At 38.2% G+C, this 25,519-nt stretch overlaps 1 protein-coding gene across 1 annotated transcript in view; it reads left to right on the top strand.

The window, feature by feature from the left end:
- Positions 1 to 25,519, top strand: part of PIK3C2G (phosphatidylinositol-4-phosphate 3-kinase catalytic subunit type 2 gamma) — a 288,176-nt gene that overhangs the window by 229,005 nt on the left and 33,652 nt on the right. The window contains exons 26-30 of the mRNA XM_080391788.1: positions 1,216 to 1,372; positions 5,948 to 6,057; positions 14,433 to 14,625; positions 15,191 to 15,312; positions 19,611 to 19,719. Coding sequence (XP_080247914.1) covers positions 1,216 to 1,372; positions 5,948 to 6,057; positions 14,433 to 14,625; positions 15,191 to 15,312; positions 19,611 to 19,719 — 691 coding nt within the window. The remainder of the gene's footprint in view (positions 1 to 1,215; positions 1,373 to 5,947; positions 6,058 to 14,432; positions 14,626 to 15,190; positions 15,313 to 19,610; positions 19,720 to 25,519) is intronic.

Below are 25,519 nucleotides of genomic sequence, written 5' to 3'. Positions count from 1 at the left end.
TGTAAAACAGGAAGAATTTCCAAACATAAGAATGGGAAGGCTGCCTGAACATTTATGGTGACTAAGACTTCCAGCTGCAGCCTAGAATCTCACTGCAATTTGACCTTCTTTCTATGATAATACAAGACTGGTGTCTTCATGGGAAAATGAGGAAAACTCCTAAGGAAACTGTCTCATTTATGAATGAATCAGCAAGGAGAGTGGGTTTAGACTCAAGCCCACATTTGTGGCTTTAGCAAGAAAAAGATCTTCATTTTTTTTTCTGCATTCAAGCTTCCCAAAAATATTTAGTTTATCCAAGTTAATTTTGAATATAAAGGTTAACACACAGCATATATTTCCTTGGAATATAGCCCTCTAATCTGTTTACATGCATCTGTGTACACAGTTGTGAATAGTAAATCACTGCAGTAGTTTTGTCTCTGTGAAGATGGAGCATACCAGGCCTTTCTGAAACTATCAAATTATAGGACCGTTAGAAGAAGCCTAGCTAATCTGTTTTCTTCTGCAATAGAATTCCATTGCCACCAACTCTGCTAGTAAGGAGAAAAAAAGTCAAGACATGCTGTAAGATTCTGCACCTCATTTACTCTAGTGTGAATACAGAGTAACTGTACATAAACGAAAATGTTTTAAGGTTTATTCTGCTGTAAGCTGGGCCAGAAACATTCCTTCATAATGGTGTCTATTTAATGATTGCTTCATAAGTTGGTGGTTGTTGGTTTTGGTTTGTGGTTTTTTTTTTTTCCTTGCTTTTGGATTGTGGAGTTGTAGGTTTCTTTCTTAAATTCACTTCTTGCCTAGTAGGGAGTTGATATTTATATGCCATCCTCTTAGAGAACAACTTTTAAACATTTCAGTAGGAGAAGATAAATTGTGTCCAGGTTCACTTTTGGGTTGGAGTAGAGAAATTAAAGCAATGAGAGTTTGGAAAGAAAAGCAAACAGGAGCCAGAAGAAAACACGTAAGCTCCAAGTTTGTTCAGTTGTTGGATTTCTCACTATGACACTCTTGCTGTGAAACCTGTCTCTGCCCCAGTTAGTCAGTGACACCAGGCAGAGCAAGAGAGCTGTCCCCAATAAGGAAGGGAGAGATGAAATAATGAGGAATGTAATACTGGAAAAACAAATGTGAAAAATGTGTTACAAATATTAACTGTCTTGCATGATTAGCTATTTTTGGTTAAATATCTCATGTAATTGTTCTCTTTTCCAGGGACCGAGCTCCCTTCATCTTCACATCAGAGATGGAGTATTTCATCACAGAAGGTGGAAAAAACCCACAGCATTTTCAAGAGTTTGTGGAGCTTTGTTGTCGAGCTTACAATATAGTCAGGAAACACAGCCAGTTACTCTTGAACCTGCTGGAGATGGTAAGCAACTTGAGGAAGAAACAAAAAAGCAATTTCCTCTGGTGTCCTCTTCCCTTTTACCACTTCTCTGCTGCCTCCAATAGCGCTGTGATTTGAAGAGGTATCAGGGGCACTGCTGGAAATGTTCGTGCTGGCACTTCCTGTGCACAGAAACTGTCCAGCTGCAGTACTAATTTCTGAGAAAAGAAAAGCTAAGCTGCTTTTTGGGTTTTGGTTTTTTTCCCCTTTTTTTTTAATGCATTCTTTTTTACAAAATATCAGAAAACTGCAAAAGAAGCTGGGTATGTTTCACATTCAGGAATTTCACTCAGACCTTTTTCTAGGTCTTGAAGAAATCATTTACCAGTCCTGTTCATGTTTACAGCAAGGCAAAGTGAACTAAATATTTCACAGAGTGGGTGATATGAGGGTACCTAGCAGCACTGCAGCTAACAATGATGCCATTAGAATGTTTTTCTGCACATTTCCACACTCCCTTCTTAGGAATGAGAACACAGGAAAGAAAGAGCAATACCTACATTGACACAGGTTTAATAATCCTTTTGTACAGGATTTTAAGACTTCTAGGAGCTTTTATCCCTATTTTATTTAAGTATTTCTACCGATTTACGTGCTGTGGCAGATTCCATAACTGCTTTATGCCTCTATTTACTTGTGTGTGAAAGGTTAGTGATTTTCCCCTTTGCAGTAGAGTAAGAATATCAAATTAACTAATATTTACTAAGTTGCTTTGCTAAGATATTAATCCAAAAGTTATGTACATGGCCCCACACAAAACCTAGGTGACTGGCCTGTGCATGAAAAAATCTACACAACCTTCTAAAGGGGACCCATGCTGAAGCTGAGGTACAGCAAAAAAGTTGCTCGGTAAACACTATTTTATCATCTCCGACTTCTGCAATGAGGAGGGGAGAAATGGCAAGGATTTGCTCATCTTGTTTCTTCTGTCTTGCCCATGGATTCTGATGCAGTGATTCAGTGAGTGATTTCCCAATACGGAGCAGGAAGGATTGTCCCAGATCTCAACCCTGTTTTTAAGTAGTCACAAATGTGTAGCAAAACTGCATTCCTGTCATAAAGCATAATTTTGCACTGAAAGCAGTGCAGAGTGCAGCTGTGGGAGATATGAAGTTAAAGAGCCTCCAGAAAACTCAAGAGCACTCCTACTCTCTCACACACAGCAATAATCCCTCCATTTCTGAACAGGTTGCCTAAAACTGCATACTGCAAATATAGCTACATCTTCTGCCCACCTCCTTGTCCCCAGTGCAGTTCCTTTTTCTGCAAGCAGCAGAGATAATGTTAGATTACTCTGGAATAATATAGAGAGAGACTGTTAAGAAAATGTTCCTGGCAGGAGGTCTGAAATAACTAGCTACCTCTGCCTGGATATGGCTCAGGTTTTTCTATGTTCAGGATATGCTGCATCTTTTGTTTCTGATGATCTTTAAGGAGAGGTAATAGTGCTGAACTAAAAGTCAACATGAAGATCTGTTTTAATATTTGTCAGTGGGCTGCAGTTTAGACAATTGTGTTGCATTTCATCATTGAAAAATAACTGGCAGCATACTCACACCCCATCAATGAGCACTTCATACCAAAGGAAATTAAACAAACCAGACAAGTTTGCTGAACGCCTTGTTTTTGCCAGTGATGTTTGGAAAGGTGAGTTTCGTTCTGTACTTGAAATGGGGTGTTGATCAGAAATTTTAAGTATCAAAGCGGTTTAGTTGCGTGGGTCATTTCTAGAAAAGTAGACAGACTGTGAAGTTCTGCTTTTCTTATTTCCATGCAGAATATCAGATACTGTCATGATGGGGCAAGATAAACTAAGCACTGCTTATTTGAATCACTGACAATCTAAGATTTCTCTCACTGTCTGGAAGTCTGCATCATTAATCTTTCCTTCCCCTCCCACATTCTATTTTTGGAGATGTTACAGTACAGTACTTCACAGGAGTGGTAAACTGTGCTCTGGACAGTCAGTAACTATTAGTGGTTTATAGAAAACCATGATTATGAACTATTTAGGGGGTTTGGCCCAGTTTAGGAATTAAACCTTTTCCTTGGTAGTGAGTAGCATGTTTCTAGAGCTGTAGTGACATTTGCTACAGGGAGTAAGAAATAATCCATGAAGTTTCCATCACTTTCAAAAGCAGAAACATCCACGGGAGACCCAAGAGTCTGCTGGCAGAGTTCAGCTGCATAAAAGCCGGTAGTTCATCAGCTTTGCTCTCATTAAAGATTTGATGTGAACTGTGATCAAGTGGGTGATCACAGGACACAAATACTTTTTGACTAGTTTAAAGAAATGCAAAATCCATTACTGTTATTAAGATTATTCAGGTAGAAAATTATTAAAAGGGGCTTAGAGGTGACATTAGACAGCAAATAATTGGCACACTTGCCTCTATTTTGACAAGAAACAGGCAGACCTAATAGTATAAAACAGGAGACAGTACCTAGACAGAGCAGATCTAAGACTCAAGAATGCTGTGTCCCCATACAAGTAATTTCACTGTTCTAAACTAAGAAACACCATATGGGAAAAGAGGACGAGGGAACACCCCCATTTTGGAGGTATTACACATGGAAAGTACGTGCCAGGACTATTCAGTTTTCATGGGATGGTGGGCTGAGCATCACACACTAGCTCTGAATCCAGGCCCAAGGAGAGTGTAGGCAGCTCCACTCAGTGAGTCAGAAAGCCTGGAATAACTAAGTGTGGTAGGTCAAGACGTATGTGTGGCCAAACGAGGGGCACAATGCAGGCACTTAAACTTAGGCATCTAGTGACATTTGAGTTGCCCTAGGATACCTGTAGTTATTTTCTGAACAGTTGTTCCATGTCTTGTCTAATTAGCATCTAGTATCACTAGCCACAGCATTCAGAAGCCTCCTCCATCAGGGGACTGGAAACATGAAAGATGTGCTATACGGAGCAAAAGGGATGAAACAGCATAATAAGCCTATAGGTCCCCCCTACAGCCAGCAAAGTACAGTGTAGGTGCTGCCAACATAAAGACTTTTTTTGTTTTGTTTTGTTTCAGCAAATGGTTTTCTACCTTCTACAATGCAGAGAACCTTAAAGAAATCCTGTTTTTCAGTTGCACTACAGATCATTCAGATTATGTTTGTTTCTGGTATTGTTCCCTTTTCTAATGCAGGGCAAGAAGCTTAATTTGCCTATGCAACAACTTTTTTTTTTTTTTTTTTTTTTTTTTTTAAAGGGGACAGGAATTGTTATCATCTTTTATACCATCTCATATAAAAGGGTTGAAGGCATACAGATGAACAGCAATGTGTGTCCTTTAGTGCTGAATTTTGTTATTGTCCCTGCTATGAGCTCCCTTAAATGCACCTCATTGAGCTTTCTGCCTCTGCTCCTTGCTAGCCAAAACTCTGTGAGACAGCAATCTAACTGTCCAGTGGTAATACAGTTTGGGTCTGATATGAAGCAAGGTTTCCCTCACAATTCCAAAAAGAAAATAAAACTGTTGAGAAGGTTTGAAGGAATAAAGACAATACTCCTCCAAATCTTTTCCCCTTGTTTTATTAGTCTCTCAACCAAACCTTAAAACAAAAGCAGTGCTTCCTTTTTACTTTGCTGTTACTTGCAAAACTTAGTTGGTCTTTCTGTCGGAGCTAGACATAAATATCAATGAAGAACGCAGAGTAGTGACTGCAAATTCATATACAGAGCAATGTGAGGGAGTAATTTTTTCCCCATTACACACAAAGCAACACTCTCAACTGACTGTAACTGTTGAGAAAAGTCAGTACGTTTTGAAATGAGTAAAAATTATTTTTGTTGCTGACATTTTAAGAGAGCTGTATGGGCAATTGGACACACTCAGTTGTCTACCTTACTTGTGTTGCTACTTTGCAAGGGGAATATTTGCATTATTTGTCTTTTGAACCTAACTTGGCCAACTAACTAGAACAGCTCCAACCCTCATTGATGGAGAATGATACCCTCCAGTATCAGTGCCCAAGTGGGCAGTTTTCAGTGCCCGAGTCAGGGGTCCCACTAAGAATCGATGCCTAAAGGAACTTTTCTTCTGCATTGACTGTAAAGGAAGTGAATCTATGATCTCTTTGCAGGAGGAGTCCAGAGCAATAGTGGAGGAATCAGTATTTACAAATAAGGAGGTGATGTTGCACTAAATTGGATTAGGACTAGGATAATACAGTGAGCATAATAGAATGTGGATACTATTGTTCAGGTAGCAGAATTTGGTTACCTTCGTTTTATCACTGTTAGAAAGCTATGAAGGAAGCTTAGCAATATACACATTAAGATTACAATATCCAAAGAGAAAATACATAATTAAAATGGATTGGTGATTTTGACCCATGCCTCTTTCTGGTACCTCACTGGGAAGATTTACAATGCAATAGATTCACTTTAGTGTTCCAGGCATTACTCTGGCATCAAGAACCACTTTTCAGATCACAAAACTTTGTGTTTTACAAGACTTTGTAGTGTAAAACCTTTCTTTCCTCAGTTAGCTCTATTCCCTTTAAATTTCTTTTCAATGGAACCATGGACTAATGATATTTCTTTACTTTAAGATGCTGCATGCAGGATTACCTGAGCTAAACAGCATTCAGGATCTGAAGTATGTGTATGATAATCTCCGTCCTCAGGACTCAGACCTCCAGGCTACAAGCTACTTTACAAGGTAAAACCAGAATGTAATCCAGAAACTTTATCTCCTTCAGGCACAAAGCAAAATTGTCAAATTAAAAAAAAAATAACAACAAAAAAACCCAACCAAAACAGGACCAAACAACAAAACAAAAACCAAAAAAACAAAACAGAACAAAAAACAAACAAACAAAAAAAACCAACAACAACAAAAAAACAAACAACCACCAGTTTTTTCTGTTACGTTAAGAAGTTGTAAACAGTGAAATTACACAAAAGGATAATCAGTATTCACATGTTTAATTTTTAAAAGGTCCATTCCTTATGCATGTTATAACCAATCTCCTCGGATTTCTGGAAGAAACACTTGTTCATTTGTGGTATGCTTGTAACAAGTCATTTACTCAGCACCAAGAGGTTTCTTCTGCTTTCATGGTGAAATCATTCTGGCTTATATCCAGTCAGCTTTCCTCTAGTTTTTTAAATGCAGCAGCTACATGCAACAGGATTCGAACTGCATAAAAAGGTTCAGCTTGTTAATGGACTGATGAGGACCTGGAATTCCTGAATTTAGTCCCTTTTCTCTTCTTCTTTTTGCCTTCTGTGTTGCCTCAGGCAAGTTACTTTCCCTCTGCTAGCCATAGTTTCCCCCTCTGCAAAATGGTACTGATCCTTCCTTTTAAGTGCTTAACAGACCTATCACTGAAAAACATTGTGTGTGAATATAGGTAGGATTAAATCTTGATTTTAGTTAGGATAATGAAATCTTTCATTTGCTTATGATAGTAACTGGGGATTATTGATGAGGAGCTGCAGATGACATGTATAAAAAGTTTGAAGACCTCTGTCTTGATCTTTCAGATCAAGATTCTGCATTACATATAATTCCAGCTGTTGATGAGATGTTGTCTAGATGAGGCCAGTGGAGACTTAATTTGGAAACTCACTTTCCCATTCTAGGCATAGTACGAGAAAAAATCTCCCTGTCAGACCCTATCCTGTGCAGCACTGTTGTTTCCCAAGGACAGTCTATGAATTCATGTACCCTGAACACCAAGTAAACACGCAAAGCAAGCCAGATTCTTCTAGCCTCCTCCTCTGGTGCAAGTGCAGGGCACATACCCAGGTCATACCACTGGCCTCTGAGTGAAGGGCTCCTTTCAAATTCAGAGCCCAAAAAGGACACTCCATAAGGCAGCACAGTTCTCTGCAGGGTGCAAACTGCCTTTAGGCAAGAGCAGTCCCCCTACCCGTCAGTACAGCCGGGAGGGCACATTGCAATGAACAAAGGTGGTGAAAGGTTGAACTGGAGCAGCTGAGCTAGTCTCATTACTATTACAGAAGGCAATATGAAGATTTGGGGCAATTTGAATCATTCTGTTTATATGTCTACTTTTCGTGTATTAGAATTGGAAACTGAGGCAGCAGGTTCAGAGAAGGCTGGAACAGAGACCTAGAGCATTTAAGGAAGAGCCTTCTTTAAAGAGAAAGAGAGGAATTTCTTAAACAAAACTATTTTCCTATTACTTCACAGTATTTTTCTATTACTGCTCAGCCGAGCACTGAGTTCCTTCTCCTTTAACACTTGATTTTTCATATGCTTTCACTCTTGCCCATTAGCAAGATTGTTTTATTTAAAAATTAATGACGAAATCACATTTACCATCAACTTCTGTCTTATCCTTTCCTTTAAAATTTTACATATTCCCAAATTACAGACTTTTATTTCCACTCAAATAGGAAACATGCCTTTTCTACTAAACTCTAAACCTCTGGATTCTGTCAGATAATTTGGATGGTTGTGTTTGTCTCTCACGGGTAAAAAAAAACAACCTTCATTTAATTAGTGAAAAAAGGCTAAGATATACATAACAAATACAATAATGTGAGTCTTCAAAGTGAAAATTGTGTTAGTGTCATACAAAGCTCAGAGCTAATGCCCAGGCTCTTCTGGCGGTGGAAAGGGTCAGTATGCTTTTCAGTTTGGCAGGACTAAGGTTGTGGTTAGGGTTAATGTCACTGTCATCTTGCTTAGCTGGAAGACAAAGGATAAAGGCTGGGTTCCAGACAGAGCTGGGGCTCTACTCTCTTTCTTGTTGCTGCGTGAAGTGGTTGTGGTGAGGGCTGAGTGTTGAAGGTTAGGGTGGAAGGGAGTGAGGGACTTCAGAGTAAGAATTCACCTACAGTCCTTCTCAGCCAAAGCATGTGAAAGAACAGCTGACATTAGGTAGATGCGGCTTAACACTGTTTTGGAAGTAAGAAAAGTTGGTACGCTTGATTGCCTGGTAGAGGTTTGTATTAGGGTTAGGAAATCCTGTTCAGCCCAGAGAGACTACAGCTAGGACTCAGACGCCATCATATCCTCCTTCCCTTTAGATTTCTTGTTAGGGTTGGCGTTAAGGAAATGAAGGTCTTCAGAGTGGAAATGCAGTTCAAGTCTTGCTTACCAACAAAATTAGCATCACAGTTCAGATCTGTACACTGCTGTGGGCTCTGTTCTTATCTGAAGCTGTATTTTCTGCTAAAATGTTTTTTTGAACTTCAGAGCTGTTTTTCCAATTTCCTTCAAAATGCTGAAGTGTAAATTTGTTGATATCCATAGACATCATTACTAGAGTGTATTTTTGGGTTTTTTTTTTTAATACTCGTAGGTTATATTTATATTACATATGCTTATTTGCATGACGAAAGTCTCTGATCATTACCTATGAATTTCCATGAATCTCATTTCTCTTGGAGCTTTTTACTTACACCCCTGTATAAGCATTTTCCAACCTGCCCTCAGGAATGTTAATATACTGAGGTTTTTGTGAGCTTTGGATTACCTACATCATCTCTATTCCTGTCCTTCAAAAAAATTCTTCCCTACCTCCTTGTTATATACAATGTTCAGGTGATAAAAAATCCAGTTACACACTTCTCATGGTCACTCTGTAGCATACTCCTGTATCTAGTTTTCAAGCTGTCCTTAGAAAGCCAAGGAAATTACAAGTTCTGAATATTAGCATAACTTCCAGTAGCTCTCAAATCCTTCTCAATTCATAGCTCTTTTTTCTCCATAATTGCTTCCAAAAGCACTTTATTGTTTTTTAAAGAATTCTTTTCTAGACAAGGAGTGTGGTCATTGGAATGTTAAACACTGCCAACAGAAAGTTATTTTTTGTTCTAAGTACAAGGTAGTTATTGTAATGTTTCAGATTCAATCATATAATGCATCTGCTGAAAACCTCAATCTTCTGCTAGTGGAAACAGAACAGTATTTCTCTCTGTTTCTGCAGAAATAGGTTGCTTTTAGCAATTGTCTGAGTTTGGTTTGAGTAATAATAATGACATTGCCTCTACTGTTGTTTAAAAACAACACAAAATGATGAACGATGTCACAAATATTCCTGGCAAAACAATGTTGATTTGTTCTTTGCCGTCACCTTTTTAGCCAACAGAATAATGCTAGCAGAGTTTGGACAGTAATGTATTGACCCCTTTCAGGATCATAAAGTGTCCTGTGTTTTACCAAATTCCTTTGCTCTCATTCTTGATTTAAGACATGTTCAACAACCTGTGGTCTCATTTGTGTGCTGTATTCTTCTCACATTGGGTCAGCTCACTGTTAAGAGCTGATGGGCGGCAGTGTTAAGCCTCACAGTTTACAGCCTTCTGGAAGGTCGCACCCTCAGATCATGGATATACAATGCACCAATTGAGAGTTAAACAAGAGTTTCTGTGTTTCCTTGTCAGTTCTGTGCACCTAGTGCCAAATGAAACATTGTTGTCTCTCCAGCATCTGCCCTGAACTCAGTTTGATCCTTGAAACTCAATTTGATCCTTTCCCCTCCCTCCTTTCCTCTTCCCCTAACAACACAGATTTACCAGAAGCTGGAAACCCATCTTACCTCTGGATATAAATTTCCCATTTGGTTTTCTGCAGATGTCCTCAAACGTTCAGCATGGTGTGTCATGCTGCCTGACATTTTTAAAGGGCCTGCAAGGGGAGGTATATTTGAAATTATTTTTAAGGGATTAAAGTTAGCCTCGTGCAATGAATGGAGTTCATTTCAACTGATTGCAGTATGCAATCTAACCCATTCATAGAAAACCATGAACAGGAGATGCACAGTGGATCAGAAACACCATTGCATATCTTCAGCAGCCTAACTGACGGGGTGCCTCTTAGGTCAGCTGGCATCTTTACTTATTTATTAACAGAATCATTTGTTAGGTGCCTGGCCTGTCAATGCCTAGGTCAAGCATATCCACCCCCAACCAGCTGCAGAACTGGACAATTCACAGTAACTCCTTTCAAAACATGATGCTACTCTCTAACTGATCAGCTGATCCCTGTTTCTCAGGTGGCTGCATCTATTCCAGCAGAAATCTCTCAAACAGCTGAAACCCCAGTGAAAGAAGGTGACTTCTGAAAGGGCATAAACAAACCTACAGTGCTAAACTTTCTTTCAGCAGCATTCAAGCAATTTGTAAAGATTGTGGTATATGTGCATCGAAGGAACGGAAGTCAAACTTCATCCTTGAATTGATGCCGTGTGAGGCTTTCATACTGTTGTACAAACCCCACATGCCACCAGCTTGGGGTGAGGATTGCCCTCTGTCCTGGGAGAGGCGTATAGCAGGACTAGTAGGGAAACTAGGCTGGAAGATGCACTTCAGGAGAGTACCTGATGTGCTCAACCCATGGGATCAAAGTTAATTTGAAAGTAAACCTGGATTTTAAAGCCTAGCAAAATAAGGGGTAAAAAAGGATACGGTTACTGTCCGTATATTATCACAGTGGGAAATAAGGTATTAAGCTGAGGGTTATCACTGATGTACACAAAAAGAGTATCAACTGTCCATGAATAAATGTTGCTGAAAATTAGAAAAGGTCTGTCCCTGAAAACAGTACTGTTCTGGAAAATTCTGTTAAGAGCTGTTGGAGAGTTTTACTACTCAATTTGTTTTGAAATGGTAAATTCATGGATGGAGAAGTTAGGTATAAATGAAACATTATGTTCATTAATGTCTGAAAATCCCATAAAAATAAATTTTGCTCATTATACTCTAAATTATTTTCAGGCCTAGATGGAAATGAGAAGCAGGGTGTCATCAATAATGATAAAGAAAATTATTCTGATATTTGGGGTGAATATTATATATACCAAGACTAAGATCTGGATAACTAGTCAGCAACAATGACTGTATGTGCTCTTAAAAGGCTCTGGAGAAAGGTTGTAAATCCAAAAAATCTAAGCACCAGCCCTCAGAATACCTATCCCACACAAAATGTCTAGTTCTTAAAAATCAAGGCACCAACTATCACTAGTCACTCTTGAAAATGTTAGACAATCCTTTCATCCATCTCTGTTTACACAAGCAGCCAACCAGTCTGTGCATATTTTACCTGCTACCATAATTTGGCAGTTCTGTAGGAAGACTGTGAGCCAAATCTCAAATTCAAAGTCAGTCCAGCAGGTAGAAAGCAGAAAGTCATTACTTTTCAATAATCCTGGATATTTAACTCACTTTTCTGAGAAGTAGGTCAAACACCAAACTCTGTGGTAAACGGATCTTGTCATGTGGAAAAAAATATTTTTTTCTGCCTGAAAACTGTGTTAGCAATATTGTGATCCACAATTAATGTTACTCTAGCTAATGATGTTTTCTTGTTTTCTTCTGATTAACCTGTGCTTTTGATGCCCTTCATATAGGTCACCTCAGTTTTCCCATCTGTAGACCATTGGGAACTAAATCCCTGAGCAGCTAGGGCTACAGAAAAAAATAAGAAACTTTTTGTCATCTTTGTGAGGGCAGAGCCAGCTTTAGGCACAAGCAAAGACGGTGATGGCCTAGGGAGCAAGAGGATCTCAGCAATGAACACCCATGACCTTACCTACTTCTTTGCCTATGGCTAAACAATGTGGCTGCAGAGAAAAGAAGGTGTGTGGGGATCTCGGAGAGTTCAAGGGGAAAGTTCCAGCACTGATTCTTAGGATGAACTTTAAAAATGCTAGCAGAAAGGGGAACCAGATAACACAACGTGATAAAATGGTGAACTAAAGCATGCCAAAAATAAACTGCAAAATGAAAAAAAAAAAAAAAAAAAAAAAGAAAAAAGATAGACATATGGTTCTGATGTACCCTGCTGCTCTATACATAGTTAGGAACCAGTTTTGGGGAGGCTGTGGGAATGAGGGCTTCCTTAAGCCAGTTTGTCCTTGACAGAAAGTGCAGAGAACTGTAACCAGAGTTGTTCTACCTTTCTGTGAAGGTGCACTGTGAGATGTCATGAGAATAGTGAAGAGGCCTTTTCAATTGTTTGTGGATAACATGACATGTTTTCCATTTTAACCGAGAGAACTGCATACAGATAAAACAGAATATCTGTTTTTACATTTACATGATTACATTTAACATAACTCACAGTGAAAATCTGCAACAATGACAACAAAAGTCTTTGTTTAGTTTTAAAGTATGTGATGAGCAATCTGGGTGTTAAAAATATTTTAGTCTTAATGAACCCATGAAAGGAATGCAGGTATTATGAGACTGGCTGTTCGGCATAGTGATAATGTCTGATTAACACTAGTTTATGGGCCTAGGCCTGCTTTAGGCAAATTAAAATGCACTGTACTTAGCTGCAAAGTTTACACGAGTCTTCTAGTAATATCACAAATTCCCTAAGTGCTTTGCAATAATATGGCCCAGTTACAGATTCTATAACCTAAATCATGTCTCAGTGATTTAGAAAGTGTTTAAACTATGCATTAAATTAAATACAGAGGAGTTAAAAAGGGAAAGTTCACCACATGCAACCTAATTAATCAGCACCAAATTGATTTTGTACTAATAGTTTGAAATGAGATTTGTTTTCTTGTTTTCCATTTAAATGTTAATTTCTGTCATTTATTAAATACTCCGTATGTATCTGTTTCAGGAGAATGTAATTAATAATTAAGATAATTAACTGAATCAGTTCAGAGATACCTTTCCTTGTATTACATTAAGAAAAACATATAAATATTTCCTCAGTTTAGTATGCCTAATTGCTGTATGATAAATTCACACAGTATTTTGAAAAAAATCTGGGGTTTGGGAGAAGGGCAAGCTGGGCAGCTATCAGCAGGTAGAATGTTCTTTTTGGTATGGTTGCACCTGTGAAGCTACAGACTTTAGCCGGAACATCTCAGATCACAAAAATTAGGCTAATGCAATGAATTGAATTGATTTCAATTGATTGCAGTATGCAATCCAACCCACTCACAGAAACCCATGAATAAGAATTTAATTTTAAAAGACAGGTGAAGCATTTGCTCAGCTTTGAACAGGTGGTTAAGGGTATTGTCAGCCCTCATAAGCTAGTTAGATATGGTCTAAAACTGGGGGGAAAAAAGAAAACAGAAAAAAAAAAAAAAAAAAGAAAATGAACACTGACAATTTAGTAGAGGTTTGCTGCCATACGGCCTGAAACTAATGCATTGCTGTTCTATAACATCAAAATCTATCCAGAATATCTTCAGAGAGCTGTAGTAATAAGCAGGGAAATTAAAAAAAAAAAATATGGCATCACAAGTTATATAGATCTTAACCAGCAATTGAATTCAAGAAGGCAAATGTTTTCTAATGAGTACTGCATCTTACTCTTCAAAGACCAGTGATTATCTTGCAGTGTTATTTCTCAAGTCGAGTTCACTTTGATGTTAAAACATGTTTGCTGTACATATCTACATGTATATCTAGGGTTTTTTTTTTAATCTATCTTGCTTTTTCTGATGAAGGCTCTTAAAACTCTAGGAAATTAGAGGTGTGCTCTGGCTTCCCTTGCACAGGGGTGAGATGGGAGAGATAGAGGAAGAAAATTTATGTCTTCTTTTTTTCACATTGAGCAGCTCCACAGGGATAGAGGTTTTAAGAACCAGGTAGAGGATTTATTAACACATTATACACAGCTAAATCACAAATTGGATGCAGTAGCCTGGCACAAACACATGTAAGTCCATGTGAGATGTGAGTTTAGTGTAACCAGAAAGAAAGTGCTAGGGCACTCTCTTACCTGTCAAAGTGAAGACTACTTCTTATACCCTGGAATTCCTCAAAACACACATGGAAATGTTCTGTCTCTGTTGTCTGTTGTTGAAGGCTGATGGTATCCAGCTTATGAAGAGTAACTAACCCAAACTAAGCCATGAGACAGGCTACATGTCAAGAGTGCACCTTTAAGCAGTAGAACTCAGGGGCTGGATATGCTGTATTGCTACAAATAGCAGTAACTGATGTGTGGGGGCAGTACGTGTTCGTGTGACGTGGGTTTTAGAATCTGGGGTTTTTTTGGTTCTTGCATCCATGAAACCAAAGATCAAGAAATGGAAACAAAACAGATGCACAAACAGTACATGTTCTGTTTGTTTGTTTGTTCTTCAGGAAAATAAAGGAAAGTTTGGAGTGCTTTCCTGTTAAACTCAATAACTTGATCCACATGTTTGCACAGATGTCAGTGACAGGCTTTGCAAAGCCTCCAGCTCCAGAGTCTGTCCCTCAAGAATGGATGATGCTGGACGGAGAGAAGTCTATCGCAAGAGCCACCATTCTGGGATTCAACAAAAAGACTGACTCCGTATGTATTATGTTCTTTGCTTGCCCTCATTTGCCTTGATCTTTAATGACTCTTCTGTGAGCTTATATACTCTGCCTCCTCCTTTATAGAAGATGTGCTTGTGCCACATTAAAAGGATCAGAGGATGAACAGCGGTGCCATAAGCAATGAACTGCCAGAGAGAAAGAACACCAGGCAGACAGCTATTAGCAGAGAGCCATTAAGGAAACAGTTCATGCCCTATAGTGAAAAATAAATCAAGAGCTAATTAAAGCATCCAGAAGGAAAGCATGGCGCAAAATTAGGAAGCCTAATAGAAATCGGAGGCTGTTGTATGATGCTTTAATGGTGCACTATTAGTTTTCACACATTGCAGTGATCTTTCAGTATTTGAGTTGCATGATATCCAGGCACAAAACTTCCTGTGCAGCAAAGACTCTAAATTACAAACCGAATTCTCTGGCACTTGGCACTGCATTAAAGAAAGGTTTTTCTTTGTTAAAATCACGTTATATTTTCACTTGTACATATTTTTTTTTATGTGCTTCTCTGACAATTTTCTTCCTCTCCCTTTTCCTCAATACAGCTATATTTGGTCCAGGTGGTGCAAACCTGCAATGTGGTCACTTTCGTGGAAAGATCATTTGACCAGTTCTCAAAACTTCACAGCCATCTCCAGAAGCAATTTCCATCACATGCCCTCCCAGAGTAAGGCAGCATATTAGCAAATGTGATACTGCTGTTAAATGGTTCTCTCTGTGCACAGATAAGAATGTGAGAAAATGTACAGCAGACATATTTTTAGAAACACAAAGGCAATGTGACATATTCTATCAAGCCTTCTATTCAGCCCCAGAAGTAACTGAATCACAGACTATTGTGACAGTATAACTTTTATATATATTATTGTTCCTTTTTTAATGGGAGGAGAAGGGGGGAACAGCTTGAGCCTGACACATATTCCTGAAATCAAAAGGTAAGTGGTATTGACTTCATTAAAAGTACAATAGGGCCTTTAATAGTTTTTGTTTTCTGCATGATACTGATCAAATCTCGTAGCACAATCCACATAGTAAAGCAATATAGGAATGTTCACACTGGGTCAGAACAGAAACAAGCCAATCTCTGACACTGGCAGGCATGATAAACCTTCTTACATAAAGATGCACATACTGCCCAGATAAGAAATATGCAATAATCTAATGTACTATCCTGGCCCCAAAACCCAACATTTTGTGCCTCGCATCATTCAGTTTAATGTCTCTTGAAAAATATGCTATCATTATTTGCAATAATTCTGAATATTAATTATAATCCACGTGTATGCCTATTCCTGCTTTTCATATTCTGAATCTTATTTCTTCACAGTTTTCTGGGACAGTGAATCCCATGGTTTATTTCTGTATTATATAAAACAGCTTTGCCTTACGTAATGATTTTCAATGGCTTTTGTAATAAATATCATATATATTATACTGCATACGTCATTGAGAACAAAGTAGTTGTCTCTTACAGTCATGCTAATTACCCTGATGCAAGCCCCTTTTCAAGCTCAGTCTACATTTAAACATAAAGCTGGCCAAAAAAGACGAGTGGTTTATTTGAACAAAGCTGAGTATCAAGTTATATGCTTGAAAAATAGTAAGGTCTTTGAGGTTTGACCTGAAGTAAGTAGCTGCAAACAATGTGGTTTTGACTTAAAAAATAAAGTCCACAAATTCCAGACCCAAATTTTGTGTTCCCCAAGCTTGAGAGAGGCATTCATTTAAACAGCTTTAAGTTACTTAATTCTAGAGAATCTTTCTCCTATCTGAAGGGATTTTCATTGACTCCAGTCTGACTTCTTATGACTGGCTCACATGAACTGATTTGCAGCAGTTGGTGAGAATCAGAATTTCACTAAACACTTAAAGTGTTTGAATCACGGTTTTGATTTGGAGATATTTGCATGCAAGCTATTAGGTTGTAAAATAAAATATTTAACAAGTACCTATTTATGATTTTTTTCCTGTGTTAAGCAGAGGCCTTTGAAGGAAAATATATTTCTTTTTAGAAACACATAGACCTCAGAAACCCTGTAGTGAATTTCAAAAATAGTACTAGCCATTTTTCAGATAAATCTACCTTTAATAAAATCCTTCACAACATTTTCACTGCAAAAGAGTTCCAGAATTCACAGAGAGTTAATCTGCATATATTGAGGCTGTGTCTAAGAGGTGCAGAGCTTTATTGTCATAATTCAATCCCAGCAGTAACCTGTCAGTGTATGATCTTTCCTCAAGACTGTGTTGAAGTAATTCATTTTATGATGTTTCTTTATATGTCTGTTCTTTAACGTTAAAGTTTTGGGGTTTTTTCTAACAGAACTTCATCAGCTTGAGGCTTTTCATGTGTTCCAGATTTTATTCTAATAATAAAAACCTAATTATTTCTTTATAGGAAGTTATCACTGAAACTGCCATACCATATCAGACCATTAGCCTGTCTGTGTTACAAAGTTGATACCAGGTGCTTCAAAGGAAGGAAAAAGCCTTGTTCCATAATATAACCACAAAATCAGTTTGAAAATATGTGATTTAAAAGTAAAATGTCTAATATTACTAGAATAATTGGAAATGTTAACAGAAAGGACTTGGTTACTGCTTTATATTGATTCATGAAATTGTATATATTCTTGTCTCATTAGGAAGAAATTATGCAATATGAGTCTACTTCATACAAGTGCTAAATACTGGCTATATTTCAAGAAAGTAATGGCAAAATCTCAGAGTTCTCAGCATCTGAAATTTTGCTATTGATATCTAAACATTCAGCCCATACTTATAAGTCAAAGCATAGCTGCTCCAAGCAAGCCCTTGCACTCTAGAACCTTCCCTTTTATTTGGTTTCAGACAGAGTATTAATTGTGTTTAATTATTGGGTTTTAAAAGGACAAAAATATTTTGATCCAACAAGGCATTTAAGTGACATAATATATATGCAGATTGCTTTTGAAGCTAGTAAGTAGGAAATGGAATCTGATATGCAGGATGTCTGCGCGTGGCGCAAGTTTGTATTTTTCTGATATACTTAAGGTAGATGCAAAGCTCAAAATGAGCTTGGGAAGTTAACCTTTTCTAACACAAGTGTGTTCACAAGTGCGAAGTCAGTTTCAGCCATAGGTGCAATTCAGCTAAAGCGTGAAGATCATTTAAAGAACTGTTCAGCACCACCACAAGGTTTGTGTTGTCCTTCCCTGCAGCAGAGTTACTGGTGCTAACACTCAGCAGTTTCTCTGTCCTCTGTTTGGCCACTGGTCTTAGGATGTATCTTCTGAGGGCCTACATTTTACAGCCAGAGTCCTCTCTTTGTGTTATGCAGTCTAATTAATTTTAAGCTGCTTCCAAACAGATCCTCCCTACCATCTATTGAAAGAAGTCCTTTTTGAGCCCCAGAGGAACCCAGAACACTTACAGTCCATCTATGTGTGCCAAATGACCTGGGCTTTTTTTTTATCTCTGGAGCTCATATGTGTCATGATCCTGGGTCATATCATCTCCCCTGCCTCATTATGTGTCCTGCCACTGCAGTTTCATAAGGCAAGAATTGCCTCTTACTATTCATTTGTACAGTGCCTGAGCCCTGAGATCTTACAGTGCTATAGGCAAAAATAATCAGAAGGTCATACATACAAACAACATGCTGCTATCATCCTGGTCCCTTGCTGTTTTAATTGCAGACTAAATTGTACCAGTGCTGAATTCTTCCCCACAGTATTACACAGCCGCCTTTCAAAAGACCAGCCAAGTGTCTCTTTTCAGTGTATTGCACTGCTAGATGGCTCTTTATTCATTTCTCTGAAGCCTTCATAGATCTCTTGAGATCTAGTGGACAAACAAGGTTGTACCAGAGAAAAAAGGTTTGTAGGCAAGACACAGTTAACTATTAATGATGGTGTTGTAATACAAAACACAATCAGATCAAAACTTCTACCTTTCTATATCACATAGATTAGAGGACATAAGGCATAATATTAATTATGATTCCAAATATTAGCAATCCATATCACAAAACCATTACATGCAATTTAGCACAGATAGCTTTTCTAATGCTGCTTCACCCTGAGAGATAAATAGTCCTTGTCAGGGCAAGGTTAATATAAATTGATTATGCATATTGTTAAAAATCTAACCTTTTGACTGATCTAATGTGCGTTGTCTCTAAAATGCAAAGATGATTCAAGAAAAACATTATGTGGGGTTTTGACATTTTCAATCACCACAACATTTGAAAATTTACATAAGGCAGCTCTATGCATGTGTGGTTTATTTACTATACTGAAATTAAATTCATCTTAATAAAAATTCAGCAAGAACGTTACTATTATTATTGTTATTGCTTTTTGGGGAATTGATATTGTTATTATGACCATCATTTGTTTTCATATATTACTTTTATTTTGCTAGTGCCTGAAATTACATAGGGGATCAGGGGCCTGCTCTGAAAAACTTAAATAGCTCTAAATACAGTCTAAATAGCTGAGGTAAAAAAGCAAGCAATTATATATTCATAAAATGTTACATTGTTTTTTAAGCTTTTGATATTCAGTATTCTGTGGTAAGATTTTGTATAGCATGAGCCCTGGGCTGAGATCAGGGATCTGTTGTGCTCTGCACAGCGCAAAGCGTGGGGAGGCTAATGTTCTCCTGGGAGCATAAAGGACCATTTTTTTTAGATGTATTTAAATACCACAAAGTGCAAGTAAGTGTCCTTTAGTGTGTTTTTTTTTTTAATTATGTTTTAAAGTATTTAGACAGGAAAAGATTATAATATGAAACAGAATATCAGCACATTATTAGAGGAACTAGAGTCAGAAGGGTAAACAGTCTTCTGGACACTGTTCCCCTCCCTTCCCCTACCTACAAAACCTTTTAGAAAGTGTTAACTTTCTTCTATTAAGTAGAGCTGGAAATATTTTCATCAAATACAGTACAAGAGTTATATTTACGAATATTCTTCTTTTGCAGGTTTCCCCACTCATGGCATTTACCTTTGACAGATCTTGAACATAAGAGAGTGAAGGATTTGAATGTCTATCTAAAGCAACTATTAAGTGGATCGAGGAAACTGGCTAATGTGAGCACTTCCAGTATTTATTTTATTTGCATATGACTTTTAGTAGCATTGTACCAAAAGATCCATTCTTTCCATGGCCTCATTTGAAAAAAAACAAACAAACAAAACCAACAAACCACACACAAAAAAAAAAAAAACAAACAAACAAAAAAAACCAGAACATAAATGACACATCTTTTGATGCAGACTTTTTGAGATGGATCCATTGCAGCATTAATCAGAACTTAAGAAAAAGACAATGAATGACTGAAAAATAGTTTATTAGACCTGGCAGGGCATTTTTTTAAAAAAAAATTCTCTTCCTTTGCTGCCATCCAAAAGCAGTGATTCACTGAATTTTTGACAGTAAGGAGTAGGTTCTAAGGAATGTAATGTCTAAAAAAGCAATAAGTTTTGAAATATTGAAAAATCTGATTTTGACAGTTTTTAAATGAAAAGTTCCAGTCTTTCAGCCCAGAAATACTTTTGATTTCAAAATTTAGTTAACAAGTAGAAGAAATTGTTTTGCAAATGTAAGATCGAAACCAGACTGTTTCAATATTACCAGAACAATACATTGTATCCATTAAAATTGATGGTTTCTCATTTTTTATTCATAATTGTTTCCTGAGATTTGATGTTTTCCTCCTGTTTCAAAATGGGAAGTTGAAGTGGTAACAAACGCCGGCTCCATGCTCTGGCCCAGGACAGCCTTAGCACCGCAGCATTGTAAAAACCCTGGCCAAGGGCAGCTAACAGGCCCCGTGCTCCCCAGGAGGATGTTAAATTATTACCCTGCTTCACTTTGGGAGTTGAATGGTTAATTACTGACAGTGACACCAGGGTCTGAGAGAAAGAACCATCTTCCAGCAACCAGCTTTTGTCAGGAAAGCTGTCAGACAGGCAGGAAAAACCAATGTTTTACATTGTATCCTAGTAGAGGCCAGTAAATTCAAGGGCACCAAGGCAAGAGCGTGTGCGTTGACCCTGCTGTCCGCTGTTGGCGTGTTCTCCAGCAGAGCCTGGGCCTCAGCCAGGTGAGCCACGCCAGGTCCCCTCAGGGCCAGAGTGCAAACCAGGGCTGCTCTGGTTTAATAACGTAGATGGCCTAGGATGTGAAAAAAGGGTGCGAAAGGCTGTTGTTTTCTCCAAAATTTTAAATATCTTGCTGGTGGATAAAAATGTTTGCTGCCCAACTATATGACTTTCCCAGCTGTGACTGTGTAATGGAGATTAAAGAAGAAATTGTCTATACATAAAACAGGAGATTTCTTATTGATCTGATTCTAACTTCTGTGCCCCGAGTTGAAATTGAGAAGATTTCTGAAGAGGATAAATAATATCTGTTTCACAGACTTAGACTTGATTTTGTATGGACAGCTGACTTGGGTGCTTGGCTGCCTTGGCTGACCTTGCCAAATAAACTGCACTTGTTTGGGTTAATTGTTGTGCAATTTCTGCCAGTCACAGTAGGGTCATGGGTTTATTTTAAATTAGCACTTTTTGGTCACAGTTGAGGAAAAATTGATATAAGCCAGTGACCTAGAAATGAAGAGCTCTGTATCTTCTGCTGTTCTCTGGGCTGCCGTAAGGTACATGGATTTTCAATTTGAGCCAAGCACTGCTGCTGTATAGAAGCCTAATCTGTGGTTGAAAAATTAGACTGCTTAAAGCCCTGGGATAGTAATAAAAACATTTCCCAGTCACATGCAGAAGCTCTTTTCTCCCTCCAGCTGCATGGTCTGTGCATGGGCTACTAACCATCCAGAGCATGCTGCCTTGCACTGGCCTTCCTGAGGTCTTTCCTCCTCTCTTTATGGCCCTACAGCATGCACGCGTGGAGCTGGGCAAGTTCTCCCAGCATGTTGCTTCTGGGACACTGGAACACAACCATGAATAGGATATTTAGAGGGAACTGTGGTCAGGTCTGGCTGGGGAGTGGCTCTGAGCCAGCCCAGTGGGCTAGTCAGACATGCTGGACTATGCAGTTCCTGAAAACTGTTCCAGTCTGGTATAGCCTATAGCAGAACCATCAGGAGAAGAAAAGTTTTGTGCCTAAGGGGGCTGCACAGCCACTGGTGTTCTTACTTGGAGGGCAAGATAATAAATGGAGTAATGAGCAGATTGTTTCAATCTGTAAAGTGCTATTGCGTGCAGGAAATCTTTCTGCTTACCACCATGCAACTAACCTGCAATTCTAGATAATAACCTTCAAAGTTATTGATACTCTATAAACATTGAAACATTATTTTTACTTCAATATGTTTCTCCTGCTGGGAGATGTGAGAAACTGAGAAAAAACTGATGTGTTCTGACCCACTTAGAACAAGGAGACCAGCCAGTGGGTAATTTCCGTTGTATTCCCAGCTGAAGGCTTCTTTTTTACTTTTTCCTTTGGTATGACTCTTTTAAAAGTGTCATCATGTCTTCTTGGTTTTAGTCTGAGCGGAAAGACAAGCTAGGAGGCTTTCTTGGTAAAAATAAATACAATTATTTTGTCTTTCTTCATGTCCTGGGCAACTTTGCAGTCAAATTTGTCCTTTTTCTCAAATTGCTAAGGAACCTGACCAAAACCATTTAGTGAGTTGTCTGTTCTCAAGCATTACCAAACCATCATAATAGTAAAACTATGTAGGAATAAATAATTAATTCAGAAATCTGTGGAGAAATCTTGTAAGAGCAGCTGCCTCTAGAACAGGTTTGCCTTCACTTTCTTGACACAGTCATTTCTTTCTGATTAATTATACCTGTACGGTATCATTGCTGTATTGTAGCTGTAGGGTATGCTGGAGTATTCTCTGAGATGGAGAGAAGGGACGTTGTTTTGTTATAAAATACCCTTGCTATTACTGTAAACACATTACCCTGATTTACTAGACAGCATGTCAGCTCTGAAAAGTTTAGTCCAGTCCACACAGGAATGACTATATGCTTGATTCTACCAAATAAGTAATTAAACACCCTTGAAATAAAGAAAAAATTGGATTATACTAAAATTCTTTCCTCAGTCATGTCTTAAGTGCATGCTTTTTTAGTCCAGACTAAGTTCTGATTATGAAAATTGTTTTGTAATTAAGAGTAGGTCAGAATGTCACTGATCTTTTCTGCTAAATGGTTTGAACGAAGGAGAGGTGGAAAATAGTTGCCTTCTCATTTACACTGTAGCTCAAATGGAATTAAATGTTTCATTTAACCCTTCTTTAAAGACTAGAAACTTCAAGCCACCTTTCTCTATCTCTGAATTTTAGTGTCAGATCCAATAAATGCAGAAACTTCAGCTGATGGAGGTATTTGCTACTGGGCCAGTTTAAATGCTTAACTGTGCTTGTGCCTGTCCCTATTCAAAGCAGTTTTAAAAGTCTGTAGTTTAGTTTGAGTATAAACTTAATACATTTACTTCCTCTTAGACTTCATTGAAGAGGTGCCTAGAATAGGAGTGCTTTTCCTAAATTCAGAGTAACACTGGATTATAAATAACTATAGCACCAGACTATATACATGAACAACAAGTTATATCCATTGCACTAATCACTAAAATGCAAAAGTTTATGCACCTCATTGTCATATTGAGTCATTTAGGGCAGGATCAAAAGCAAGCTTAGCACCTTTTTTAATTTCATTCTACTCCAATATATATGGTAACACCATAAGAATACTTAGTTTTGTGCAAAGTTGCACCATTGCTGACTGGCTCATCAGCTGCATGTGTTGAAATACCTGGGTCTTCTAGATCAGCAAGGCGACATACTCAACGATGTTTAGACTCCTGGAGCTTTGCTTCATTAAATGGCAGAACAAGTAAGTGCTGCCACCAAGAGTGAAGCATCAAAAAACAGTAAATTGAAGGTTGGTAACATGGAGGAGGACAAAAATATACATTATCAAAGTATAAATCAAATCTGTGACAAAAGGCAGCTGCTGCTAACCACTTTTACATTTTTCTCTATTTCACTCTTAACTCCAGCTAAGTGATGGCCCAAGTGGAGATTGCAGCCCAAACTTATCATACATATCATAATATATCATATAAATTAGGGCTGTCCTAGTGGCTTGTAATTTTAGTGCTGTATTGTAGGAGGGTTGTACACTCCTTGGGGACACAAAAGCAAGGTAAGGCTCCATTAATTTAGTCTTTTCTTGGCCCTGGTGTCAAACAGTAATCACAAACCTGAATGTCTTCATGCTTATCTTGAAAACACAACTTGCACCTGGCTTGGCCATTACAAGTGAAAAATCTAAAACTGAATCTAAAGCAATGTTTTATATAGCAACCACATGTGTTTGGTACCATCAACCAGATAGTAATATTCTATAGATATTCTTCCTAACTCTCATCATTTAAAAGAAGTGGCATTTCATTTGTGGATATTGTATTGGTAACACAGCTGAGACACTAAATGTGCATACTGGCCTTGCAAAACTACGTCGCCTTTAATAAACATGTTATTTGTCCCGCATCTTTCACATAGATTGATTTTGTGTTCAAGTTCAGTGGGCTTAGATGTTTGAGGGTGTTTGTTTATCATGGGGAGAGGGGTGGCAAAGATTAGAGCAAGTGCAGGTAGGTGCACAGTAGGCTAATCAGTAAAAAGATATGAGGTATATTGGGGTTTGACTCAATAGAAATTTTCTAAATATCCAAATTAACTAAGGACTTTGGGGCCAAAGATAGACCTAGTGCAAGCTGGTAAGCAAACAGCAACAGCGTATGGATAGGTTCTATAAACAGTGACTTATAGGCTGTGTAAAAGGGCTTTAAGGAGGATGTAAATGGAAGTGATTGTAAATTACATTCACTCCTTCTCAAGCATACAGTGAAAACCAGGACCACAGTGTTGTTCTAGAGTGACTAATGTTTTACACTATAAAATTAAGCAAGTTTGATAAGAGCTTCCCATATTTCATTTCTATTTTATTCACTGGCACTACCTGAGATTTGCAGAGATGAGAAAATAACTTCCACAGTACCCATATAGAGGTACATAACACAGTGGTATAGAGTGCACCCAAGGTATGTGGGTCCCTTAAACTCCTACCAGTCCCATACTCCAGCAGCAAGGCATCCAGCAGAGCCAAAATGGGGAGGGTTCAAAGTCTCTCTATTTTCTGCTGTCCTTTCCTGAAGTTATAATAGCCGCAGCAAGGTCAGCTTTTTCTGGTTTCTTTCTTTCCTGCTGATTCTCCATCCTGTTAAAGTATAACAGGTGCATGGGTGTTCTCTGACCCCAAATCTACCCTAACACAGCTGAAAAGAAAGCTGAAAGCAAAGGAGAGGTTGCTTTTCTTTGTAACAAAATTAAATGCAGCTTGAAATCAGGCTGTGTTTCACTAACAGCAGAGTACTCTTCTAGTTAGTCTCTTGATGGAGAGCAGCAGCCAAATTCTATCATTCTACAGTAGTGCAGGGCTGTGCCAGCTCCCCTGATGTCACTGAAATTGCTTATTTCAGTTGTGTCCTAGGGTAAGTGAAGGTGGAATTTGTCCCTTTTTAGTTTAATGGCTGAAAAACACCGTGGGTGAGTTCCAGCCAGACCAACACTGGTGCACCCGTACATACCTAGCTGCTTCCCGATAGGCTAACATTATTGAGTCACCTGGGAAAATAGCAACATTACTTACTAAAGATTGTTGCCTTATTAGGTAAGAATGGTTAGACAAATGACAGGAGGCTTTCCTAAAAATCCCTAAATGTGCATTATTTTAGGGAATTTTCATTTACTGATTTAAAGGGAAGAATTCCATGGGGAAAAAAAGGGTAAGTGAGTGCTTATGGTCATCCTCATGCCTATCTGCCAAGACTGTCACAAGGTCTCTAGGATTC

Source organism: Falco punctatus (assembly GCF_963210335.1).
Source record: "Falco punctatus genome assembly, chromosome: 6".
Taxonomy (NCBI): Eukaryota; Metazoa; Chordata; class Aves; order Falconiformes; family Falconidae; genus Falco; species Falco punctatus.
Note: the sequence above shows the minus strand (reverse complement) of the source record. Positions and strands in the feature narration are given on the sequence as shown.